General features: G+C 40.5%; 1 protein-coding gene across 1 annotated transcript in view; it reads right to left on the bottom strand.

Annotated features, from left to right (window-relative positions):
- Window positions 1–16,245, bottom strand: part of LOC134098318 (fibrillin-1-like) — a 41,493-nt gene extending 25,248 nt beyond the window's left edge. Inside the window, exons 1-30 of the mRNA XM_062551347.1 lie at window positions 16,233–16,245; window positions 15,889–16,035; window positions 14,723–14,869; window positions 14,141–14,287; window positions 13,657–13,803; window positions 13,075–13,221; window positions 12,591–12,737; window positions 12,008–12,154; window positions 11,524–11,670; window positions 10,942–11,088; window positions 10,458–10,604; window positions 9,876–10,022; window positions 9,392–9,538; window positions 8,810–8,956; window positions 8,325–8,471; window positions 7,743–7,889; window positions 7,259–7,405; window positions 6,677–6,823; window positions 6,193–6,339; window positions 5,611–5,757; window positions 5,127–5,273; window positions 4,545–4,691; window positions 4,061–4,207; window positions 3,479–3,625; window positions 2,994–3,140; window positions 2,412–2,558; window positions 1,928–2,074; window positions 1,346–1,492; window positions 862–1,008; window positions 280–426 (exon numbers count right to left, since the gene is read on the bottom strand). Coding sequence (XP_062407331.1) covers window positions 280–426; window positions 862–1,008; window positions 1,346–1,492; window positions 1,928–2,074; window positions 2,412–2,558; window positions 2,994–3,140; window positions 3,479–3,625; window positions 4,061–4,207; window positions 4,545–4,691; window positions 5,127–5,273; window positions 5,611–5,757; window positions 6,193–6,339; window positions 6,677–6,823; window positions 7,259–7,405; window positions 7,743–7,889; window positions 8,325–8,471; window positions 8,810–8,956; window positions 9,392–9,538; window positions 9,876–10,022; window positions 10,458–10,604; window positions 10,942–11,088; window positions 11,524–11,670; window positions 12,008–12,154; window positions 12,591–12,737; window positions 13,075–13,221; window positions 13,657–13,803; window positions 14,141–14,287; window positions 14,723–14,869; window positions 15,889–16,035; window positions 16,233–16,245 — 4,276 coding nt within the window. The remainder of the gene's footprint in view (window positions 1–279; window positions 427–861; window positions 1,009–1,345; window positions 1,493–1,927; window positions 2,075–2,411; window positions 2,559–2,993; window positions 3,141–3,478; window positions 3,626–4,060; window positions 4,208–4,544; window positions 4,692–5,126; window positions 5,274–5,610; window positions 5,758–6,192; window positions 6,340–6,676; window positions 6,824–7,258; window positions 7,406–7,742; window positions 7,890–8,324; window positions 8,472–8,809; window positions 8,957–9,391; window positions 9,539–9,875; window positions 10,023–10,457; window positions 10,605–10,941; window positions 11,089–11,523; window positions 11,671–12,007; window positions 12,155–12,590; window positions 12,738–13,074; window positions 13,222–13,656; window positions 13,804–14,140; window positions 14,288–14,722; window positions 14,870–15,888; window positions 16,036–16,232) is intronic.
- Between the last annotated feature and the right edge of the window lie 8,835 nt (window positions 16,246–25,080).

The raw sequence follows: 25,080 nt of genomic DNA, 5'->3' as shown, positions 1-25,080 counted from the left end.
TCTCCCAAGGTCCTTTACATGGTTCGTAAAAACAACATTACCTGTGCAGGAATTGTTCGCACTACTTCGCACACTTGGATCAGTCACATTATATCCACTCAAGCATGAGCAGCTGTAGTCTCCAATGGTGTTGTTGCAGACTGAGTTTGGACCACAAACTGACGGTGTCTGAAGGCATTCATTCACATCTAAAAACACAGAGTTAACATTGTTCTGCTGAAAAAGTGTCAAACAGAAATTTCAGGAAAAGACTGCTAAGGCATGTTCGTTTTCATTTACCTGTGCACTGATTGCTTTCACTTATGGATTGATTTGGGTTGGCCACCTGATATCCAGTCAAGCAGGAACAGTTGTAGCTTCCATTGGTATTGGCACAGTTTGAGTTGGGGCCACAAAGGTTCAAAATCACAACACATTCGTTTATGTCTAAAAGAGAGTGAAAAAAAGATTCACTCACAGCAAGGGAAAACCAACAGCAACTACATTTTAGTACAGACACATTTGATGAAAATGATCTCAGAACACCAGCACTTCAGTTGGTAGCCTGGATCTACTGAAACATCAACTCAAACTACCAACATTCCACTCAGAGTCCTGCCTCCACAAGACAATAATCCTCACCTGTACAGGGATTTTCAGCACTACTCTGCACACTTGGATCAGACACGTTATATCCACTCAAGCATGTACAGTTGTAGTCTCCAATGGTGTTGTTGCAGACTGAGTTTGGACCACAGACTGGTGGGGTCTCAAGGCATTCATCCACATCTAAGAAGCAAGAGGTCAACAACATGTTATTGGAAGAATAGTCAACTACAATTCAAAGAGATAGACATACAAAGTGTCCATGTCTTCATTTACCTGTGCACTGATTGCTGTCACTTATGGCTTGATTCACATTGGTCTCCCGATATCCACTCAGGCAGGAACAATTGAAGCTTCCATTGGTGTTGGTGCAGTTTGAGTTGGGTCCGCATACGTTTGGTATGTCATAGCATTCATTTATATCTGAAAAACATTACAGTTTAACTTAAAATGCATACTCATGCAGAAACCCGTTTTAAATTCTCCCAAGGTCCTTTACATGGTTCGTAAAAACAACATTACCTGTGCAGGAATTGTTCGCACTACTTCGCACACTTGGATCAGTCACATTATATCCACTCAAGCATGAGCAGCTGTAGTCTCCAATGGTGTTGTTGCAGACTGAGTTTGGACCACAAACTGACGGTGTCTGAAGGCATTCATTCACATCTAAAAACACAGAGTTAACATTGTTCTGCTGAAAAAGTGTCAAACAGAAATTTCAGGAAAAGACTGCTAAGGCATGTTCGTTTTCATTTACCTGTGCACTGATTGCTTTCACTTATGGATTGATTTGGGTTGGCCACCTGATATCCAGTCAAGCAGGAACAGTTGTAGCTTCCATTGGTATTGGCACAGTTTGAGTTGGGGCCACAAAGGTTCAAAATCACAACACATTCGTTTATGTCTAAAAGAGAGTGAAAAAAAGATTCACTCACAGCAAGGGAAAACCAACAGCAACTACATTTTAGTACAGACACATTTGATGAAAATGATCTCAGAACACCAGCACTTCAGTTGGTAGCCTGGATCTACTGAAACATCAACTCAAACTACCAACATTCCACTCAGAGTCCTGCCTCCACAAGACAATAATCCTCACCTGTACAGGGATTTTCAGCACTACTCTGCACACTTGGATCAGACACGTTATATCCACTCAAGCATGTACAGTTGTAGTCTCCAATGGTGTTGTTGCAGACTGAGTTTGGACCACAGACTGGTGGGGTCTCAAGGCATTCATCCACATCTAAGAAGCATGAGGTCAACAACATGTTATTGGAAGAATAGTCAACTACAATTCAAAGAGATAGACATAAAAAGTGTCCATGTCTTCATTTACCTGTGCACTGATTGCTGTCACTTATGGCTTGATTCACATTGGTCTCCCGATATCCACTCAGGCAGGAACAATTGAAGCTTCCATTGGTGTTGGTGCAGTTTGAGTTGGGTCCGCATACGTTTGGTATGTCATAGCATTCATTTATATCTGAAAAACATTACAGTTTAACTTAAAATGCATACTCATGCAGAAAACCGTTTTAAATTCTCCCAAGGTCCTTTACATGGTTCCTAAAAACAACATTACCTGTGCAGGAATTGTTCGCACTACTTCGCACACTTGGATCAGTCACATTATATCCACTCAAGCATGAGCAGCTGTAGTCTCCAATGGTGTTGTTGCAGACTGAGTTTGGACCACAAACTGACGGTGTCTGAAGGCATTCATTCACATCTAAAAACAAAGAGTTAACATTGTTCTGCTGAAAAAGTGTCAAACAGAAATTTCAGGAAAAGACTGCTAAGGCATGTTCGTTTTCATTTACCTGTGCACTGATTGCTTTCACTTATGGATTGATTTGGGTTGGCCACCTGATATCCAGTCAAGCAGGAACAGTTGTAGCTTCCATTGGTATTGGCACAGTTTGAGTTGGGGCCACAAAGGTTCAAAATCACAACACATTCGTTTATGTCTAAAAGAGAGTGAAAAAAAGATTCACTCACAGCAAGGGAAAACCAACAGCAACTACATTTTAGTACAGACACATTTGATGAAAATGATCTCAGAACACCAGCACTTCAGTTGGTAGCCTGGATCTACTGAAACATCAACTCAAACTACCAACATTCCACTCAGAGTCCTGCCTCCACAAGACAATAATCCTCACCTGTACAGGGATTTTCAGCACTACTCTGCACACTTGGATCAGACACGTTATATCCACTCAAGCATGTACAGTTGTAGTCTCCAATGGTGTTGTTGCAGACTGAGTTTGGACCACAGACTGGTGGGGTCTCAAGGCATTCATCCACATCTAAGAAGCAGGAGGTCAACAACATGTTATTGGAAGAATAGTCAATTACAATTCAAAGAGATAGACATACAAAGTGTCCATGTCTTCATTTACCTGTGCACTGATTGCTGTCACTTATGGCTTGATTCACATTGGTCTCCCGATATCCACTCAGGCAGGAACAATTGAAGCTTCCATTGGTGTTGGTGCAATTTGAGTTGGGTCCGCATACGTTTGGTATGTCATTGCATTCATTTATATCTGAAAAACATTACAGTTTAACTTAAAATGCATACTATTTCAGAAAACCGTTTTAAATTCTCCCAAGGTCCTTTACATGGTTCCTAAAAACAACATTACCTGTGCAGGAATTGTTCGCACTACTTCGCACACTTGGATCAGTCACATTATATCCACTCAAGCATGAGCAGCTGTAGTCTCCAATGGTGTTGTTGCAGACTGAGTTTGGACCACAAACTGACGGTGTCTGAAGGCATTCATTCACATCTAAAAACACAGAGTTAACATTGTTCTGCTGAAAAAGTGTCAAACAGAAATTTTCAGAAAAAGACTGCTAAGGCATGTTCGTTTTCATTTACCTGTGCACTGATTGCTTTCACTTATGGATTGATTTGGGTTGGCCACCTGATATCCAGTCAAGCAGGAACAGTTGTAGCTTCCATTGGTATTGGCACAGTTTGAGTTGGGGCCACAAAGGTTCAAAATCACAACACATTCGTTTATGTCTAAAAGAGAGTGAAAAAAAGATTCACTCACAGCAAGGGAAAACCAACAGCAACTACATTTTAGTACAGACACATTTGATGAAAATGATCTCAGAACACCAGCACTTCAGTTGGTAGCCTGGATCTACTGAAACGTCAACTCAAACTACCAACATTCCACTCAGAGTCCTGCCTCCACAAGACAATAATCCTCACCTGTACAGGGATTTTCAGCACTACTCTGCACACTTGGATCAGACACGTTATATCCACTCAAGCATGTACAGTTGTAGTCTCCAATGGTGTTGTTGCAGACTGAGTTTGGACCACAGACTGGTGGGGTCTCAAGGCATTCATCCACATCTAAGAAGCATGAGGTCAACAACATGTTATTGGAAGAATAGTCAATTACAATTCAAAGAGATAGACATACAAAGTGTCCATGTCTTCATTTACCTGTGCACTGATTGCTGTCACTTATGGCTTGATTCACATTGGTCTCCCGATATCCACTCAGGCAGGAACAATTGAAGCTTCCATTGGTGTTGGTGCAATTTGAGTTGGGTCCGCATACGTTTGGTATGTCATTGCATTCATTTATATCTGAAAAACATTACAGTTTAACTTAAAATGCATACTATTGCAGAAAACCGTTTTAAATTCTCCCAAGGTCCTTTACATGGTTCCTAAAAACAACATTACCTGTGCAGGAATTGTTCGCACTACTTCGCACACTTGGATCAGTCACATTATATCCACTCAAGCATGAGCAGCTGTAGTCTCCAATGGTGTTGTTGCAGACTGAGTTTGGACCACAAACTGACGGTGTCTGAAGGCATTCATTCACATCTAAAAACACAGAGTTAACATTGTTCTGCTGAAAAAGTGTCAAACAGAAATTTCAGAAAAAGACTGCTAAGGCATGTTCGTTTTCATTTACCTGTGCACTGATTGCTTTCACTTATGGATTGATTTGGGTTGGCCACCTGATATCCAGTCAAGCAGGAACAGTTGTAGCTTCCATTGGTATTGGCACAGTTTGAGTTGGGGCCACAAAGGTTCAAAATCACAACACATTCGTTTATGTCTAAAAGAGAGTGAAAAAAAGATTCACTCACAGCAAGGGAAAACCAACAGCAACTACATTTTAGTACAGACACATTTGATGAAAATGATCTCAGAACACCAGCACTTCAGTTGGTAGCCTGGATCTACTGAAACATCAACTCAAACTACCAACATTCCACTCAGAGTCCTGTCTCCACAAGACAATAATCCTCACCTGTACAGGGATTTTCAGCACTACTCTGCACACTTGGATCAGACACGTTATATCCACTCAAGCATGTACAGTTGTAGTCTCCAATGGTGTTGTTGCAGACTGAGTTTGGACCACAGACTGGTGGGGTCTCAAGGCATTCATCCACATCTAAGAAGCAGGAGGTCAACAACATGTTATTGGAAGAATAGTCAATTACAATTCAAAGAGATAGACATACAAAGTGTCCATGTCTTCATTTACCTGTGCACTGATTGCTGTCACTTATGGCTTGATTCACATTGGTCTCCCGATATCCACTCAGGCAGGAACAATTGAAGCTTCCATTGGTGTTGGTGCAATTTGAGTTGGGTCCGCATACGTTTGGTATGTCATTGCATTCATTTATATCTGAAAAACATTACAGTTTAACTTAAAATGCATACTATTGCAGAAAACCGTTTTAAATTCTCCCAAGGTCCTTTAAATGGTTCCTAAAAACAACATTACCTGTGCAGGAATTGTTCGCACTACTTCGCACACTTGGATCAGTCACATTATATCCACTCAAGCATGAGCAGCTGTAGTCTCCAATGGTGTTGTTGCAGACTGAGTTTGGACCACAAACTGACGGTGTCTGAAGGCATTCATTCACATCTAAAAACACAGAGTTAACATTGTTCTGCTGAAAAAGTGTCAAACAGAAATTTCAGAAAAAGACTGCTAAGGCATGTTCGTTTTCATTTACCTGTGCACTGATTGCTTTCACTTATGGATTGATTTGGGTTGGCCACCTGATATCCAGTCAAGCAGGAACAGTTGTAGCTTCCATTGGTATTGGCACAGTTTGAGTTGGGGCCACAAAGGTTCAAAATCACAACACATTCGTTTATGTCTAAAAGAGAGTGAAAAAAAGATTCACTCACAGCAAGGGAAAACCAACAGCAACTACATTTTAGTACAGACACATTTGATGAAAATGATCTCAGAACACCAGCACTTCAGTTGGTAGCCTGGATCTACTGAAACATCAACTCAAACTACCAACATTCCACTCAGAGTCCTGTCTCCACAAGACAATAATCCTCACCTGTACAGGGATTTTCAGCACTACTCTGCACACTTGGATCAGACACGTTATATCCACTCAAGCATGTACAGTTGTAGTCTCCAATGGTGTTGTTGCAGACTGAGTTTGGACCACAGACTGGTGGGGTCTCAAGGCATTCATCCACATCTAAGAAGCAGGAGGTCAACAACATGTTATTGGAAGAATAGTCAATTACAATTCAAAGAGATAGACATACAAAGTGTCCATGTCTTCATTTACCTGTGCACTGATTGCTGTCACTTATGGCTTGATTCACATTGGTCTCCCGATATCCACTCAGGCAGGAACAATTGAAGCTTCCATTGGTGTTGGTGCAATTTGAGTTGGGTCCGCATACGTTTGGTATGTCATTGCATTCATTTATATCTGAAAAACATTACAGTTTAACTTAAAATGCATACTATTGCAGAAAACCGTTTTAAATTCTCCCAAGGTCCTTTAAATGGTTCCTAAAAACAACATTACCTGTGCAGGAATTGTTCGCACTACTTCGCACACTTGGATCAGTCACATTATATCCACTCAAGCATGAGCAGCTGTAGTCTCCAATGGTGTTGTTGCAGACTGAGTTTGGACCACAAACTGACGGTGTCTGAAGGCATTCATTCACATCTAAAAACACAGAGTTAACATTGTTCTGCTGAAAAAGTGTCAAACAGAAATTTCAGAAAAAGACTGCTAAGGCATGTTCGTTTTCATTTACCTGTGCACTGATTGCTTTCACTTATGGATTGATTTGGGTTGGCCACCTGATATCCAGTCAAGCAGGAACAGTTGTAGCTTCCATTGGTATTGGCACAGTTTGAGTTGGGGCCACAAAGGTTCAAAATCACAACACATTCGTTTATGTCTAAAAGAGAGTGAAAAAAAGATTCACTCACAGCAAGGGAAAACCAACAGCAACTACATTTTAGTACAGACACATTTGATGAAAATGATCTCAGAACACCAGCACTTCAGTTGGTAGCCTGGATCTACTGAAACATCAACTCAAACTACCAACATTCCACTCAGAGTCCTGTCTCCACAAGACAATAATCCTCACCTGTACAGGGATTTTCAGCACTACTCTGCACACTTGGATCAGACACGTTATATCCACTCAAGCATGTACAGTTGTAGTCTCCAATGGTGTTGTTGCAGACTGAGTTTGGACCACAGACTGGTGGGGTCTCAAGGCATTCATCCACATCTAAGAAGCAGGAGGTCAACAACATGTTATTGGAAGAATAGTCAATTACAATTCAAAGAGATAGACATACAAAGTGTCCATGTCTTCATTTACCTGTGCACTGATTGCTGTCACTTATGGCTTGATTCACATTGGTCTCCCGATATCCACTCAGGCAGGAACAATTGAAGCTTCCATTGGTGTTGGTGCAATTTGAGTTGGGTCCGCATACGTTTGGTATGTCATTGCATTCATTTATATCTGAAAAACATTACAGTTTAACTTAAAATGCATACTATTGCAGAAAACCGTTTTAAATTCTCCCAAGGTCCTTTAAATGGTTCCTAAAAACAACATTACCTGTGCAGGAATTGTTCGCACTACTTCGCACACTTGGATCAGTCACATTATATCCACTCAAGCATGAGCAGCTGTAGTCTCCAATGGTGTTGTTGCAGACTGAGTTTGGACCACAAACTGACGGTGTCTGAAGGCATTCATTCACATCTAAAAACACAGAGTTAACATTGTTCTGCTGAAAAAGTGTCAAACAGAAATTTCAGAAAAAGACTGCTAAGGCATGTTCGTTTTCATTTACCTGTGCACTGATTGCTTTCACTTATGGATTGATTTGGGTTGGCCACCTGATATCCAGTCAAGCAGGAACAGTTGTAGCTTCCATTGGTATTGGCACAGTTTGAGTTGGGGCCACAAAGGTTCAAAATCACAACACATTCGTTTATGTCTAAAAGAGAGTGAAAAAAAGATTCACTCACAGCAAGGGAAAACCAACAGCAACTACATTTTAGTACAGACACATTTGATGAAAATGATCTCAGAACACCAGCACTTCAGTTGGTAGCCTGGATCTACTGAAACGTCAACTCAAACTACCAACATTCCACTCAGAGTCCTGCCTCCACAAGACAATAATCCTCACCTGTACAGGGATTTTCAGCACTACTCTGCACACTTGGATCAGACACGTTATATCCACTCAAGCATGTACAGTTGTAGTCTCCAATGGTGTTGTTGCAGACTGAGTTTGGACCACAGACTGGTGGGGTCTCAAGGCATTCATCCACATCTAAGAAGCATGAGGTATACAACATGTTATTGGAAGAATAGTCAACTACAATTCAAAGAGATAGACATACAAAGTGTCCATGTCTTCATTTACCTGTGCACTGATTGCTGTCACTTATGGCTTGATTCACATTGGTCTCCCGATATCCACTCAGGCAGGAACAATTGAAGCTTCCATTGGTGTTGGTGCAGTTTGAGTTGGGTCCGCATACGTTTGGTATGTCATAGCATTCATTTATATCTGAAAAACATTACAGTTTAACTTAAAATGCATACTCATGCAGAAAACCGTTTTAAATTCTCCCAAGGTCCTTTACATGGTTCCTAAAAACAACATTACCTGTGCAGGAATTGTTCGCACTACTTCGCACACTTGGATCAGTCACATTATATCCACTCAAGCATGAGCAGCTGTAATCTCCAATGGTGTTGTTGCAGACTGAGTTTGGACCACAAACTGACGGTGTCTGAAGGCATTCATTCACATCTAAAAACACAGAGTTAACATTGTTCTGCTGAAAAAGTGTCAAACAGAAATTTTAAGGAAAAGACTGCTAAGGCATGTTCGTTTTCATTTACCTGTGCACTGATTGCTTTCACTTATGGATTGATTTGGGTTGGCCACCTGATATCCAGTCAAGCAGGAACAGTTGTAGCTTCCATTGGTATTGGCACAGTTTGAGTTGGGGCCACAAAGGTTCAAAATCACAACACATTCGTTTATGTCTAAAAGAGAGTGAAAAAAAGATTCACTCACAGCAAGGGAAAACCAACAGCAACTACATTTTAGTACAGACACATTTGATGAAAATGATCTCAGAACACCAGCACTTCAGTTGGTAGCCTGGATCTACTGAAACGTCAACTCAAACTACCAACATTCCACTCAGAGTCCTGCCTCCACAAGACAATAATCCTCACCTGTACAGGGATTTTCAGCACTACTCTGCACACTTGGATCAGACACGTTATATCCACTCAAGCATGTACAGTTGTAGTCTCCAATGGTGTTGTTGCAGACTGAGTTTGGACCACAGACTGGTGGGGTCTCAAGGCATTCATCCACATCTAAGAAGCATGAGGTCAACAACATGTTATTGGAAGAATAGTCAACTACAATTCAAAGAGATAGACATACAAAGTGTCCATGGCTTCATTTACCTGTGCACTGATTGCTGTCACTTATGGCTTGATTCACATTGGTCTCCCGATATCCACTCAGGCAGGAACAATTGAAGCTTCCATTGGTGTTGGTGCAGTTTGAGTTGGGTCCGCATACGTTTGGTATGTCATTGCATTCATTTATATCTGAAAAACATTACAGTTTAACTTAAAATGCATACTATTGCAGAAAACCGTTTTAAATTCTCCCAAGGTCCTTTACATGGTTCCTAAAAACAACATTACCTGTGCAGGAATTGTTCGCACTACTTCGCACACTTGGATCAGTCACATTATATCCACTCAAGCATGAGCAGCTGTAGTCTCCGATGGTGTTGTTGCAGACTGAGTTTGGACCACAAACTGACGGTGTCTGAAGGCATTCATTCACATCTAAAAACACAGAGTTAACATTGTTCTGCTGAAAAAGTGTCAAACAGAAATTTCAGAAAAAGACTGCTAAGGCATGTTCGTTTTCATTTACCTGTGCACTGATTGCTTTCACTTATGGATTGATTTGGGTTGGCCACCTGATATCCAGTCAAGCAGGAACAGTTGTAGCTTCCATTGGTATTGGCACAGTTTGAGTTGGGGCCACAAAGGTTCAAAATCACAACACATTCGTTTATGTCTAAAAGAGAGTGAAAAAAAGATTCACTCACAGCAAGGGAAAACCAACAGCAACTACATTTTAGTACAGAAACATTTGATGAAAATGATCTCAGAACACCAGCACTTCAGTTGGTAGCCTGGATCTACTGAAACGTCAACTCAAACTACCAACATTCCACTCAGAGTCCTGCCTCCACAAGACAATAATCCTCACCTGTACAGGGATTTTCAGCACTACTCTGCACACTTGGATCAGACACGTTATATCCACTCAAGCATGTACAGTTGTAGTCTCCAATGGTGTTGTTGCAGACTGAGTTTGGACCACAGACTGGTGGGGTCTCAAGGCATTCATCCACATCTAAGAAGCATGAGGTATACAACATGTTATTGGAAGAATAGTCAACTACAATTCAAAGAGATAGACATACAAAGTGTCCATGTCTTCATTTACCTGTGCACTGATTGCTGTCACTTATGGCTTGATTCACATTGGTCTCCCGATATCCACTCAGGCAGGAACAATTGAAGCTTCCATTGGTGTTGGTGCAGTTTGAGTTGGGTCCGCATACGTTTGGTATGTCATAGCATTCATTTATATCTGAAAAACATAACAGTTTAACTTAAAATGCATACTCATGCAGAAAACCGTTTTAAATTCTCCCAAGGTCCTTTACATGGTTCCTAAAAACAACATTACCTGTGCAGGAATTGTTCGCACTACTTCGCACACTTGGATCAGTCACATTATATCCACTCAAGCATGAGCAGCTGTAGTCTCCAATGGTGTTGTTGCAGACTGAGTTTGGACCACAAACTGACGGTGTCTGAAGGCATTCATTCACATCTAAAAACACAGAGTTAACATTGTTCTGCTGAAAAAGTGTCAAACAGAAATTTCAGGAAAAGACTGCTAAGGCATGTTCGTTTTCATTTACCTGTGCACTGATTGCTTTCACTTATGGATTGATTTGGGTTGGCCACCTGATATCCAGTCAAGCAGGAACAGTTGTAGCTTCCATTGGTATTGGCACAGTTTGAGTTGGGGCCACAAAGGTTCAAAATCACAACACATTCGTTTATGTCTAAAAGAGAGTGAAAAAAAGATTCACTCACAGCAAGGGAAAACCAACAGCAACTACATTTTAGTACAGACACATTTGATGAAAATGATCTCAGAACACCAGCACTTCAGTTGGTAGCCTGGATCTACTGAAACGTCAACTCAAACTACCAACATTCCACTCAGAGTCCTGCCTCCACAAGACAATAATCCTCACCTGTACAGGGATTTTCAGCACTACTCTGCACACTTGGATCAGACACGTTATATCCACTCAAGCATGTACAGTTGTAGTCTCCAATGGTGTTGTTGCAGACTGAGTTTGGACCACAGACTGGTGGGGTCTCAAGGCATTCATCCACATCTAAGAAGCATGAGGTCAACAACATGTTATTGGAAGAATAGTCAACTACAATTCAAAGAGATAGACATACAAAGTGTCCATGTCTTCATTTACCTGTGCACTGATTGCTGTCACTTATGGCTTGATTCACATTGGTCTCCCGATATCCACTCAGGCAGGAACAATTGAAGCTTCCATTGGTGTTGGTGCAGTTTGAGTTGGGTCCGCATACGTTTGGTATGTCATAGCATTCATTTATATCTGAAAAACATTACAGTTTAACTTAAAATGCATACCCATGCAGAAAACCGTTTTAAATTCTCCCAAGGTCCTTTACATGGTTCCTAAAAACAACATTACCTGTGCAGGAATTGTTCGCACTACTTCGCACACTTGGATCAGTCACATTATATCCACTCAAGCATGAGCAGCTGTAGTCTCCAATGGTGTTGTTGCAGACTGAGTTTGGACCACAAACTGACGGTGTCTGAAGGCATTCATTCACATCTAAAAACACAGAGTTAACATTGTTCTGCTGAAAAAGTGTCAAACAGAAATTTCAGGAAAAGACTGCTAAGGCATGTTCGTTTTCATTTACCTGTGCACTGATTGCTTTCACTTATGGATTGATTTGGGTTGGCCACCTGATATCCAGTCAAGCAGGAACAGTTGTAGCTTCCATTGGTATTGGCACAGTTTGAGTTGGGGCCACAAAGGTTCAAAATCACAACACATTCGTTTATGTCTAAAAGAGAGTGAAAAAAAAGATTCACTCACAGCAAGGGAAAACCAACAGCAACTACATTTTAGTACAGACACATTTGATGAAAATGATCTCAGAACACCAGCACTTCAGTTGGTAGCCTGGATCTACAGAAACGTCAACTCAAACTACCAACATTCCACTCAGAGTCCTGCCTCCACAAGACAATAATCCCCACCTGTACAGGGATTTTCAGCTCTACTCTGCACACTTGGATCAGACACGTTATGTCCACTCAAGCATGTACAGTTGTAGTCTCCAATGGTGTTGTTGCAGACTGAGTTTGGACCACAGACTGGTGGGGTCTCAAGGCATTCATCCACATCTAAGAAGCATGAGGTCAACAACATGTTATTGGAAGAATAGTCAACTACAATTCAAAGAGATAGACATACAAAGTGTCCATGTCTTCATTTACCTGTGCACTGATTGCTGTCACTTATGGCTTGATTCACATTGGTCTCCCGATATCCACTCAGGCAGGAACAATTGAAGCTTCCATTGGTGTTGGTGCAGTTTGAGTTGGGTCCGCATACGTTTGGTATGTCATAGCATTCATTTATATCTGAAAAACATTACAGTTTAACTTAAAATGCATACTCATGCAGAAAACCGTTTTAAATTCTCCCAAGGTCCTTTACATGGTTCGTAAAAACAACATTACCTGTGCAGGAATTGTTCGCACTACTTCGCACACTTGGATCAGTCACATTATATCCACTCAAGCATGAGCAGCTGTAGTCTCCAATGGTGTTGTTGCAGACTGAGTTTGGACCACAAACTGACGGTGTCTGAAGGCATTCATTCACATCTAAAAACACAGAGTTAACATTGTTCTGCTGAAAAAGTGTCAAACAGAAATTTCAGAAAAAGACTGCTAAGGCATGTTCGTTTTCATTTACCTGTGCACTGATTGCTTTCACTTATGGATTGATTTGGGTTGGCCACCTGATATCCAGTCAAGCAGGAACAGTTGTAGCTTCCATTGGTATTGGCACAGTTTGAGTTGGGGCCACAAAGGTTCAAAATCACAACACATTCGTTTATGTCTAAAAGAGAGTGAAAAAAAGATTCACTCACAGCAAGGGAAAACCAACAGCAACTACATTTTAGTACAGACACATTTGATGAAAATGATCTCAGAACACCAGCACTTCAGTTGGTAGCCTGGATCTACTGAAACGTCAACTCAAACTACCAACATTCCACTCAGAGTCCTGCCTCCACAAGACAATAATCCTCACCTGTACAGGGATTTTCAGCACTACTCTGCACACTTGGATCAGACACGTTATATCCACTCAAGCATGTACAGTTGTAGTCTCCAATGGTGTTGTTGCAGACTGAGTTTGGACCACAGACTGGTGGGGTCTCAAGGCATTCATCCACATCTAAGAAGCATGAGGTCAACAACATGTTATTGGAAGAATAGTCAACTACAATTCAAAGAGATAGACATACAAAGTGTCCATGTCTTCATTTACCTGTGCACTGATTGCTGTCACTTATGGCTTGATTCACATTGGTCTCCCGATATCCACTCAGGCAGGAACAATTGAAGCTTCCATTGGTGTTGGTGCAGTTTGAGTTGGGTCCGCATACGTTTGGTATGTCATTGCATTCATTTATATCTGAAAAACATTACAGTTTAACTTAAAATGCATACTATTGCAGAAAACCGTTTTAAATTCTCCCAAGGTCCTTTACATGGTTCTTAAAAACAACATTACCTGTGCAGGAATTGTTCGCACTACTTCGCACACTTGGATCAGTCACATTATATCCACTCAAGCATGAGCAGCTGTAGTCTCCAATGGTGTTGTTGCAGACTGAGTTTGGACCACAAACTGACGGTGTCTGAAGGCATTCATTCACATCTAAAAACACAGAGTTAACATTGTTCTGCTGAAAAAGTGTCAAACAGAAATTTCAGAAAAAGACTGCTAAGGCATGTTCGTTTTCATTTACCTGTGCACTGATTGCTTTCACTTATGGATTGATTTGGGTTGGCCACCTGATATCCAGTCAAGCAGGAACAGTTGTAGCTTCCATTGGTATTGACACAGTTTGAGTTGGGGCCACAAAGGTTCAAAATCACAACACATTCGTTTATGTCTAAAAGAGAGTGAAAACAAGATTCACTCACAGCAAGGGAAAACCAACAGCAACTATATTTTAGTACAGACACATTTGATGAAAATGATCTCAGAACACCAGCACTTCAGTTGGTAGCCTGGATCTACTGAAACGTCAACTCAAACTACCAACATTCCACTCAGAGTCCTGCCTCCACAAGACAATAATCCTCACCTGTACAGGGATTTTCAGCACTACTCTGCACACTTGGATCAGACACGTTATATCCACTCAAGCATGTACAGTTGTAGTCTCCAATGGTGTTGTTGCAGACTGAGTTTGGACCACAGACTGGTGGGGTCTCAAGGCATTCATCCACATCTAAGAAGCATGAGGTCAACAACATGTTATTGGAAGTATAGTCAACTACAATTCAAAGAGATAGACATACAAAGTGTCCATGTCTTCATTTACCTGTGCACTGATTGCTGTCACTTATGGCTTGATTCACATTGGTCTCCCGATATCCACTCAGGCAGGAACAATTGAAGCTTCCATTGGTGTTGGTGCAGTTTGAGTTGGGTCCGCATACGTTTGGTATGTCATTGCATTCATTTATATCTGAAAAACATTACAGTTTAACTTAAAATGCATACTCATGTAGAAAACCGTTTTAAATTCTCCCAAGGTCCTTTACATGGTTCCTAAAAACAACATTACCTGTGCAGGAATTGTTCGCACTACTTCGCACACTTGGATCAGTCACATTATATCCACTCAAGCATGAGCAGCTGTAGTCTCCAATGGTGTTGTTGCAGGCTGAGTTTGGACCACAAACTGATGGTGTCTGAAGGCATTCATCTATGTCTGAAAGGTAACCCAGAAGTTGATAACAATCAATCAATATGTAGTATGGAGAGAATTTAGAGATTATTTAAGGAAGTTAAATGAATCAAAACAACAGAAATATAAATTATTTCTGATCAAGTAACAACATAAAAGATCTTACCTAAACATGGGTTACTTTGACTGATTTCGCAAGTTGAATCAGTGATATCATATCCAGGCAAGCAAGAACAGGTGTGTCCTCCAAGCACATTGGTACAGTTGGAATTGGGCCCACAGACCTCACTCTGGCCACATACATCTGAGCAGCAGAAAGAATAACAACACTGTTAGACCACTTCATTAGGGGATGTCTGTTCAACAGAGGCAACTTGGGTGATCCCTCATGAGGCTCAAACTGGCAATACAGCTCACTATGTATTCACATAATTTTCAACTGTTCCTTAGACGAGAGCCTAGAGTTCAACATTAGAAAATATCTCTACATTTGTTATTTGTGTGGTTTGCCATGTTCATACCTTTTTGACATAATGGCATGCTGAATGGAAGGGAGTTAATACATCCACATTTCTGATTGATAATGTGGCCACAAGCACCATAGGTAACACATGTGTTATAGAATAAGAAATAGTCATCTTCACATGTGCACTGGTATCCGGTGTTGTTGTTTGGTTGACATACTAAAATGAATAGAAATATCATATATTATATATCATATAATAATGGTCCTATTTATTTCCTGAAAAACGTGTATTACATTACTGTATGTAGGAAGGTTTCCATCCATTTCTTACCAGTTGAGACATCAATATCTGTGATGTTTTTACTTTGTACTAGTAAAGGAAAGCTGAAATTGCCCACAACATATTTCAGATTGTTGGCTACACCCAGGCTGGACACGTTTGCATCAATCTCAAGGACAAATCGAAACCGCTGAGTAGCTAAAAAAAGAAAAAAGAAAGACAGGAGAAAAGAAAAGGTAAATGAAGCACAACTTTAAGCAACAACTTTAAGCACAACTTTAAGCACAGTTTTAGCCAGTTAAACCAAAACAGAGCAACTGTGGCTGGAATTAAAGACTTAACTTGGATTAAAGTTTTAAAGTTGTTTCATATAAGGAAGAGAATACTTTCCATACCAGACCGTTTCATTCGAAGGTGTGGTTGAATTCCACGCTCATCTGTGAGCTGTTGATTAAGGAAAGGATGATAGTGTGCCCAATCAATATAACAACACAACAGCAAATTATTTCTGAATCAATTGAATTATGCAAGCATGAATATGTAGCCTATGCTCAACTCAAGACTAAGAGTAATGACTCATTCTTAAAAGAGAAGATCAATTACTCTGAGAGTAAACTGAACAATTAATAGTTGCACATGTCTTCCTTACCTGAGCAAAACTGATTTCACACAATGTTACCACAACACAACAGATAATTACAATGATGGTCATAGATTCTCCCCTTGACACTGCCATACCTGTCCACATTTAAGAGGAAACAGAAATGAGCTTCAATAAAAAATAATATCATGTCCACAACACTGCTATTTGCTCCCATTTAATGTTTAAAAAACAAGCAACGCTTCGACCCTACTGGGTCTTCATCAGGCAATTTTGATTTCCATGCTGTGTAACTAGTGAAATTAAAGAGACCCTATGCAACTTTTTCATAGTCATAAAATCGCTTAGAAATCGTTGTTTTGCTTGACTGACCAGTTTTATCGAAAACAGTCACATTTCCTCCCGCCCCTAGTGTCCCTCTCCGCTATTACAACCTTGCAACTTTCTGATAAACGATCGTCTGCTGTTTACATCTGGAAGTCAGAGACGCGAAAGGAACAAGAAGAACCACGCTTGCAATTTATATATTTATATATAGCCTATATAATATATGTATACACGCTAAAGCTGTCGGGGAAGCTCTGCAGAGAAATATGCAAGCATAAAACGAGCGAAAACGAAAAACAAAACCGAAACCAGAGATGAAATCGCCAATCCTGCATTATTCCTCTTTAAACTTAACTTGTTACATTAAACCCTTATTAAATCTTTTCAAAAGTACTACAAACACATCTAACTTGTAAAATCGTGTTTTAAATGCTAGGTAAGCGGTTGTGATGGTTTGGTGATTTGGAAATCTGACTGAATGAGAAGGTCAGTAGCAAATTCATATGTGGTTCACACTGGCTATCAATTTCCAAGTCCTGTCTCCAGGATTGTGGTGGTTGGATGAGGATAATAAACTGACTTAATTTCCATGTTGGTCATAATATACAGTACAAGCTAAGTGCTCATGATTTGGTTAAATATGTAAAAAAGTTCACATCATGTCACATCAAGTTATTACTTCCTTAATGCCACTGAAGAGTTACGAGTAAATGGATGGAAAAATACACACACAGAAAACAAAACTGGCACAAATACTTTCACATGATTGATGAGATGTAAGTTTGATGTGCATCATCATGACTGTTGACTGACTGTTTTATCAACATCACCGTTCTCTATAGAAATATTTTAACCCTGTCAAATAGTAGCCTACTGGAACATATGCCTCAGGCAAGTTCTGGGGTGGAGATCTCTAAACAGGTTTGTGTTAGACTAGTTCCTCATTCTTCTTGACATATTGCAAATTAAAAACAAAATAAAAATATTGAATGATAACTCAACAGGTTAGGTCCAGTCAAACTATTTCATAATTTTTAATTGGACGAGAGGCATTCCACAGCGTGCATGTTCTAGGACATCTCCACTTGGATTGCTCACCCCTAGTAATAAGTCTGTCTGACGTGAACGTTCCATTATTTCAAAATGAGAGAGAAGCAATTTTATAATGTCACATATGACAGTTATTGAGTATGTAAATGGAGTAGAGTGAATGTTCAGTTTAGCAAGTAACATGTAGAACAGTTGAAATTTCTAAAATAAAATAGGCATATCATGTTGACCTTAATCTTGAAATTTAGCCTTTATTATCAACATTCAAAACTAGTTTAGAGAGAGCGAACGGCCCTAATACTCAACCAGTTAGCCAATGCCTTAACAAAATGCCTTGTGTAGATGATTTGGTGAAATTGTACTGTAGAATCAAAACCGGGGTAGGCTATAGGACCAGTTGCTCTCTCCCCAAACTATCTCAAAATGTTGAGATTAAAGTCAACATAATAGATCTTTATTTAGAAATTTCAACTTTAATCTCAACATGTTAACATTTAACCGTCATATGAGACAACCATGTAAATAAATAAAATAGCAAGGCTATCACAATTAAAAATATAGCCGCAAGCGGCGATGGCGGGCCCGAGCACCTTCGGTGCGGACCCGTGACATTTCGGAATCTAACAAAGCAACATGTGTGGGTTGGTGTGCATGTGCATGAGCAACACACAGGTCCACTAAATTTGGTTAATTTTCGTGAATGTATGTGTCAACCACAATAGACAGTTGTTAATAGACAATAGATAGATGTGCTAGGTGGCGCTATAGAGTCCTTCAGCCACACCCTAGGCCAGAGCTCTGTCTCTGACTTGCGATTGTAATAACACAAAAGCCCACCAAATTTGGTTAATTTTCGTGAATGTTTGTGTCAACCACAACTGACAATGCGCTGGGTGGCGCTATAGAGTCCCTAAGCCACACCCTAGGCCAGAGCTCAGTCTCTGACTATCGGTAGCAATAACACAAAAGTCCACCAAATTTGGTTCATTTTCATGAATGTGTCAACCACAACAGACAATGCGCTAGGTGGGGCTATAGAGTCCTTAAGCCACACCCTAGGCCAGAGCTCTGTCTCTGACTTGCGATTGCAATAACACACAAGCCCACCAAATTTGGTTAATTTTTGTGAATGTTTGTGTAAACCACAACAGACATGGCGCTAGGTGGCGCTATAGAGTCCCTACGCCACACCCTAGGCCAAGCTCTGTCTCTGACTAGCCATAGCAATAACACACAAGTCCACCAAATTTGGTTCATTTTCGTGAATGTTTGTGTCAACCACAACAGATAACATGCTGCTAGGTGGCGCTATAGAGTCCCGAAGCCTCACCCTAGGCCAGAGCTCTGTCTCTGACTAGCGATAGCAATAACACACAAGCACACCAAATTTGGTTCATTTTCATCAAATGTATGTGTCAACCACAACAGACAATGTGCTAGGTGGCGCTATAGAGTTCCTAAGCCACACCCTAGGCCAAAGCTCTGTCTCTGACTAGTAGTAGCAATAACACACAAGTCCACCAAATTTGGTTCATTTTCGTGAATGTTTGTGTCAACCACAACAGATAACATGCTGCTAGGTGGCGCTATAGAGTCCCGAAGCCACACCTTAGGCCAGAGCTCTGTCTCTGACTAGCAGAAGCAATTCCACATGTAGCTGCCATATTACATCCAATTCATAACCTTTTTTCTACCTATAACACCAACTTCCTGTTTCTTAATAAAACGCCATAATTCAAACCTTCGCCATTTCAATATACTTCAAAAATTCAAAAATCTGTTCGCAATTCCTCTCGGGCAACCCCTCAAGATCATTTTAGTGCTTATATGACATGATTTTGATAAACCGTCTAGGAGAAGTGTTTCAAAATACGTGACGTGCAAAATTCATAATCATAATCATAACTCAAATTCTTCTAAGATTCACTGTGTAGTTTCAATGTAAAAGTTGTTCAGATTAATACAACACATATGCCCACCAAATTTGGTTAATTTTCGTGCATGTATGTGTCAAACACAACAGAAACCGCGCTAGGTGGCGCTATAGAGTCCCTGAGCCACACCCGTGGCCAGAGCACTGTCTTTGAGTAGCGTTACCAATTCCACATATATCTGCCAAATTTCAAGAGTTTTAGAGCATGCCAAGTTGGTCAAAAAAGGCCAAACATGGCCGTAAGAAGATTCCACGATAATAATAATCTGAGCAGAAGCAATAGGGCCTTGCACCTACGGTGCAGCCGCTGCTTCAGCGGCCGCACCTCGGTGCTCGGGCCCTAATAAAAGGCCCTGTGGCATTACAGTAGGTACTATCTGCAGATGTTTTGAGAGCAAGTAAATAACACAAATAGTTACTCTTGAGTAGGGCTGATCGATTTTGTCCAAAAATAAAATCTCGATTTTCTTTTCTCAAAATCCGATTTTCGATTACGATTATTTTGTGACAAAATAGTATAAATGACAAAAGGCAAGAATTAATTTCAAATATGCTGTTTTTTTACTGAACATTTTGCAAATAATTTCCCCATTGGGATTTAAAGTGCAAATCTTGCTCCTATTAAACAATATTAATTATTAATAATTCATTTTAAATGACTGATATTAAGAAACTTTCTTTGAACTTTTGCCACAAAATTCAACACTTGCAAACATAAGTACTGTAATTACCCTAGTTAAAGTGAAAAATTTATTTTACCATTTCATATTTTCATAATCTCGATAACGATTTAAAAAAATAATCTCGATTATGATTAAAAATCACTTCATTGCACAGCCCTACTCTTGAGAAAAGAAGCCTTTTGGATTTACACCTTGGGCACATTGGCCCCAAGGGGCATGAACGTGGATTTTGATCTGAGGCCCTTTCTACAGTATAAGCGATGTTGGACAACTTTTGTATCTGTCTTGTGGATAAGCTGCATCTTTCGAACTCTTTTGAGGAAAACACTTCTTTAAAATATTTGTACTGAGAATATTATCCTGGACTGAGTAATCTGCATGCATCAGCTGTATGTTGTACATGTGTATCTAGATAACAGTACCTGCACTGCACTTTATATCTTTCACTTTGGGAACACCCTTTGGGTGCTTGTAATATACAGATAGTCTATTTTTATAATTTTGTAGACGCAAATAAAGAGAGAGCAAATAAATAAAGCAAATAGTTAATATACACAGTATGAAACTCTTAAAATAGTGGAGTGACTGCTGGCTGAACCAATAAGACAGACATGGCAGATATGTTTAGTCCTCTAAAATGAAAAGCTGCTTCGCTGCCACATGTACCCTACCATCTGGCCAAAGCTGAAAACGGACATTTCTGATTAAACAAATAGCATTATTTGAGAGACTGATGAGCAATACCAACCAAAACTGTACTTACTCTGGTAGTAGTGCTTTGTAGAGTCATTTCAGTTCAAAATCTTCTTCACAGTCACTCACTCCAACACTACTGAACAACACACTTTCAGCATCAGCCTCATTTGAAAGACAGCCTGGCTAGACCTGTTTAGAATGAGAATGTACCGTTTCCTGGTTCTGTTGAAGTTGGCATGTATTAATAATTAGACAGGTGCATATCATTGACAGTAAGCCAAAGTGCTGTCTCCAGTCGACATGTTGGACAATAGCCACAATTCTTTCTTCATTTCCTTTTAGAACCTTGTTTTGTTTCCCCCTCTGGTTCTGCACGTGTCTTGCCTTGATGCACATGTGATAGGGTGAACACTAATTTCAATGAATGGGGAGGGGGCGTGGCAGCATGAGAGCACAAGTGCTGGCATTTGGCAGAATGTTTCAGCTCAAGTTTGTAGGGGAAACGTTTCTGTTGAAGGTGTCGACAATCAGCTTCATAGTTATGCGTTTGATGGGGCCATCTGCACCTTCTAGCAGGTTCAGAAGGGGAAAGAAGGTGATATGCGCTGTGTTGCATTGCACACATACATTTCGCATTGATTTGTGAATTTGCATTTAAGACGCATTGTGTATAAGCCGCAGGACAGTGTTTTATGCAAGTTAAAAGAAACAAAACCATTAACACCATATTAATTGCCCCCCTGTATTAACCTCATAGCTGAAGAAATTTTGCAAAATCAATGTATAAGTCGCGGCTAGTCGGGAAATTACGGTATTCTGGAGTCAAAATTATGAGTTGTGCCATTAACCTGCCGTCCTCCCAGGCTCATATTAATAAACATGATGGGCATTTCATGCCGACAAGAGACCCCAAAGACTCCTGTCACGTCAATTTTCTTTTGTTGATTGTTTTTACCTTAGCATGATGCCAGCCTTGAAATTACTATTCTTAAAAATATGAGAAATTTGTAAATATGGGTAGAAAAATGGCATTTGGAGTTAAATCTAACATTTAATGGGCTCAGTTCCTAATAAAGTAAAAAAGACAATATAACAAACCTGGTGGGGTTTGGAGCCATCAGGATGAGAGAGGAGGTATTCCTACATGTTGTTCAGGAACAAACATGTAAACTCAATGTAATGGCTCCACTGCACTTGTGCCCGAACTTTGCTTCTGCACTAGACCAAAGTTGGCATCCGGGGTCACTGTCCTGTTACCACCCTCAAAAAACAGTGTGCTTCAGAAGTGCAACAGACAATGCAATAGAATATACAACCCCAAATCAGAAGTTGGGACATTGTGTAAAATGCAAATAAAAACAAAATGTGATAATATACAAGTCTCATTAACCCATATTTAGCAGCAAAAAGGACATAGACAACATTTGATATATACACTCGTACTGTACGTGTACAGTTGCCAAGTAGATGATGATTGACCAAATAGTCCATTTAGCATACAGTATGTCCTCCTTGACCGCATTCCAGGCATTCCACTCTTTCTCTTTTGCCTACACGTTATTTTTTATCTTCTGTGACGGTGAAAAAAACACGTCACTACCCATATGCAGTCTCAGAACATGGATCACAGCCAAGTGCCACACCATCAGCCTGTTGGTAACAGAAGTAGCCCAGCCTGTTTTTCTGTCTGTTTCTTTTTATTCCTTTGTTATTTTATTTTCTCTGTTTTTTTTTTTTTTTTTTGGGGGGGGGGGGTTAAGACTGCCGCTACCCTGGCAGGGGCAGTCAATTTACAACAGTTTACAACAGTTTACCAACAGTTCAGTCTTTAAGAGGTTCAGGTGAGGATGATGTGCCGTCATCCATTAAGATATATCTGAGAAACATTCAGAGATCCGTGCAGCGACCAAGGGGTCGTCAGCTCATCCAACTTTGCTGCAACATGAATCTCACAAGAAATCATTCCTGTAACAATAACAATATACACTATGGATGGAAAATATTAGGATACTTGATAGATTCATTGTCTTTAGTTTATTAAAATTATGGGAAGAAACAATTAGGGAAAACAAAAGACTATGTCAATGTGCATGAATAAGTTGTGACTTTTGTTATTAATTCATCTCTGAACTTCGCCCAATGCGAACTTTGTAGCCTACAAGTTTAACATTACCGTTGCCGTTGTCAATTACCGGTATAACTTTCTATTGACACTAACATAATTATAAACTACGGATGGTGATATGTGAAGACCAAATTGAATGTGTGAAATACTGTAGGCTACTCAAAAAAGTTTATTTAGAGGAAAGTGCAGCTGCACAGTTGCCGGAACTCCTAAGCAGCACCATGGTTCAAATAAAGCGCGCAGCCAGAACCGGCGTGCACTTCCACACTCGCTAGGCTGTTCCACTGCATCTGATCTTGACGGCTGGGGAGGGCACTTTGCGTCAGTCGGGCTCATAGGGTTAAGCGCTCGTGCCGCCCCATACAAGATGCCGCCCCGGGCGACCGCCCGGTTCGCCCGTACCTAAAACCGCCACTGTGTGTAGCCTTGTCTCTCTAGCACCCAACTCGAAAGAAAGCATTCAATGAAGAATGCGCTCTTGACTTTGAGAAACACCCAGTATCTTGCTACTCTGAGCTCTGAGCCAAAGCCAACTGGACTACGCGTATTCCCTTCCGGCTCCCGTATTTCCGTCAGTGAGATCTGGTGTGTGACATTTTTGGGCTGCTGTCTCGGGTTGGAAAAACGAAACGCGTCTCGAACTGATTAAAAGTTTTTACCGACTGTTATTAACGTTTATTTGGCTAAATTGCCACGAAGTTAAAAGTATAATGGCCTTCGACGATACTATGGAGCATGGCCTTCGATACGGACTTTCCTTTGCAAGGAGCTGGAAGGGGTAGAATTGGTAAGTGTTCTTTCTTAACAGTCTTTGTAAAAAAAAAACTTCGGGTTCATGAACTAAGTTATTGCTGTTTTGTTTAAAGTGTAGACACCCAGAGAAGGCTGCTGACGAGGTTTGGCGCTGTTTTGATCAATATTAGTGGCTAAAAATGTGATTTTGAAAGCTCGTGGCCCCATGCTAATCCACTGTTTGCGATTTAGCTGTAGCTTGGCTGTAGCTTTTGCCCTTGCGAGCTTCTGTGCGTGATGAACGAAAAATACCTCTTCCACGGCCAAGGAGGTTGTGTTTTAAAGGAACACTTAACCGTTTTTTTTATATTAAACAATGTTATTCCCTTAACTAAGACGAGTTGATGTACATACCTCTCACGTTTCAATCCGTGCACTCACTGGCTCTGGCGCGCGGCGCTAGTTTGATTGAACTGGGCTAGCTAAGTGCTTTCATTAGGATCCAAATAGAGGTGAAGTTAGAAGCGACCAAACACCTCCATGTTTTCCCTATTAAAATACAGTCAGTTACACGAGGAGTCACACTACCAAGTATGGTGAGAAAAAATAAGCACTTACACTCGGCGCAGTAATATCTTCAGTTTCACTTTGGAGTGAGGATATTAGTGCGCTGAGTCTAAGTGCTCCCGCTATTCCGCCACACAATATAGTTATCCCCTGTTTAGAAATGCACCACGTTTTATTTTGTCTCACCATACAGTCGTGTGGTGTGACTACTCGTGTTAACTTACTGTTACAGGTAAATGCTTCCAAAAATCAAAAATCCTTCTAGAAACTTTTGTGAGGCTTGGTCCAAGGATCATATGATTTACGCCAAGTTTAGTGAAGTTCAGAGCAAATTTGTGACTTGTGAAAAGTTAGTTTTGCTCTCTGTTGAATCCAATATGAACAACAAGGGTCACTGACGCCATCTTCTAGCAACTTACACCTGTAGGATACTGACCATGGTCTATGGTACTGACTGACCGAACCTTCCAGAGTTGGACCAGTGGCAATATCTCAAAAGGTTTGGGAATAATAGTAATTCCTGATGGAT

Source organism: Sardina pilchardus, chromosome 12, assembly GCF_963854185.1.
Source record: "Sardina pilchardus chromosome 12, fSarPil1.1, whole genome shotgun sequence".
In the NCBI taxonomy this organism is placed as follows: domain Eukaryota; kingdom Metazoa; phylum Chordata; class Actinopteri; order Clupeiformes; family Clupeidae; genus Sardina; species Sardina pilchardus.
The sequence above is the reverse complement of the archived record's forward strand: the minus strand, read 5'-3'. Positions and strand labels throughout refer to the sequence as shown.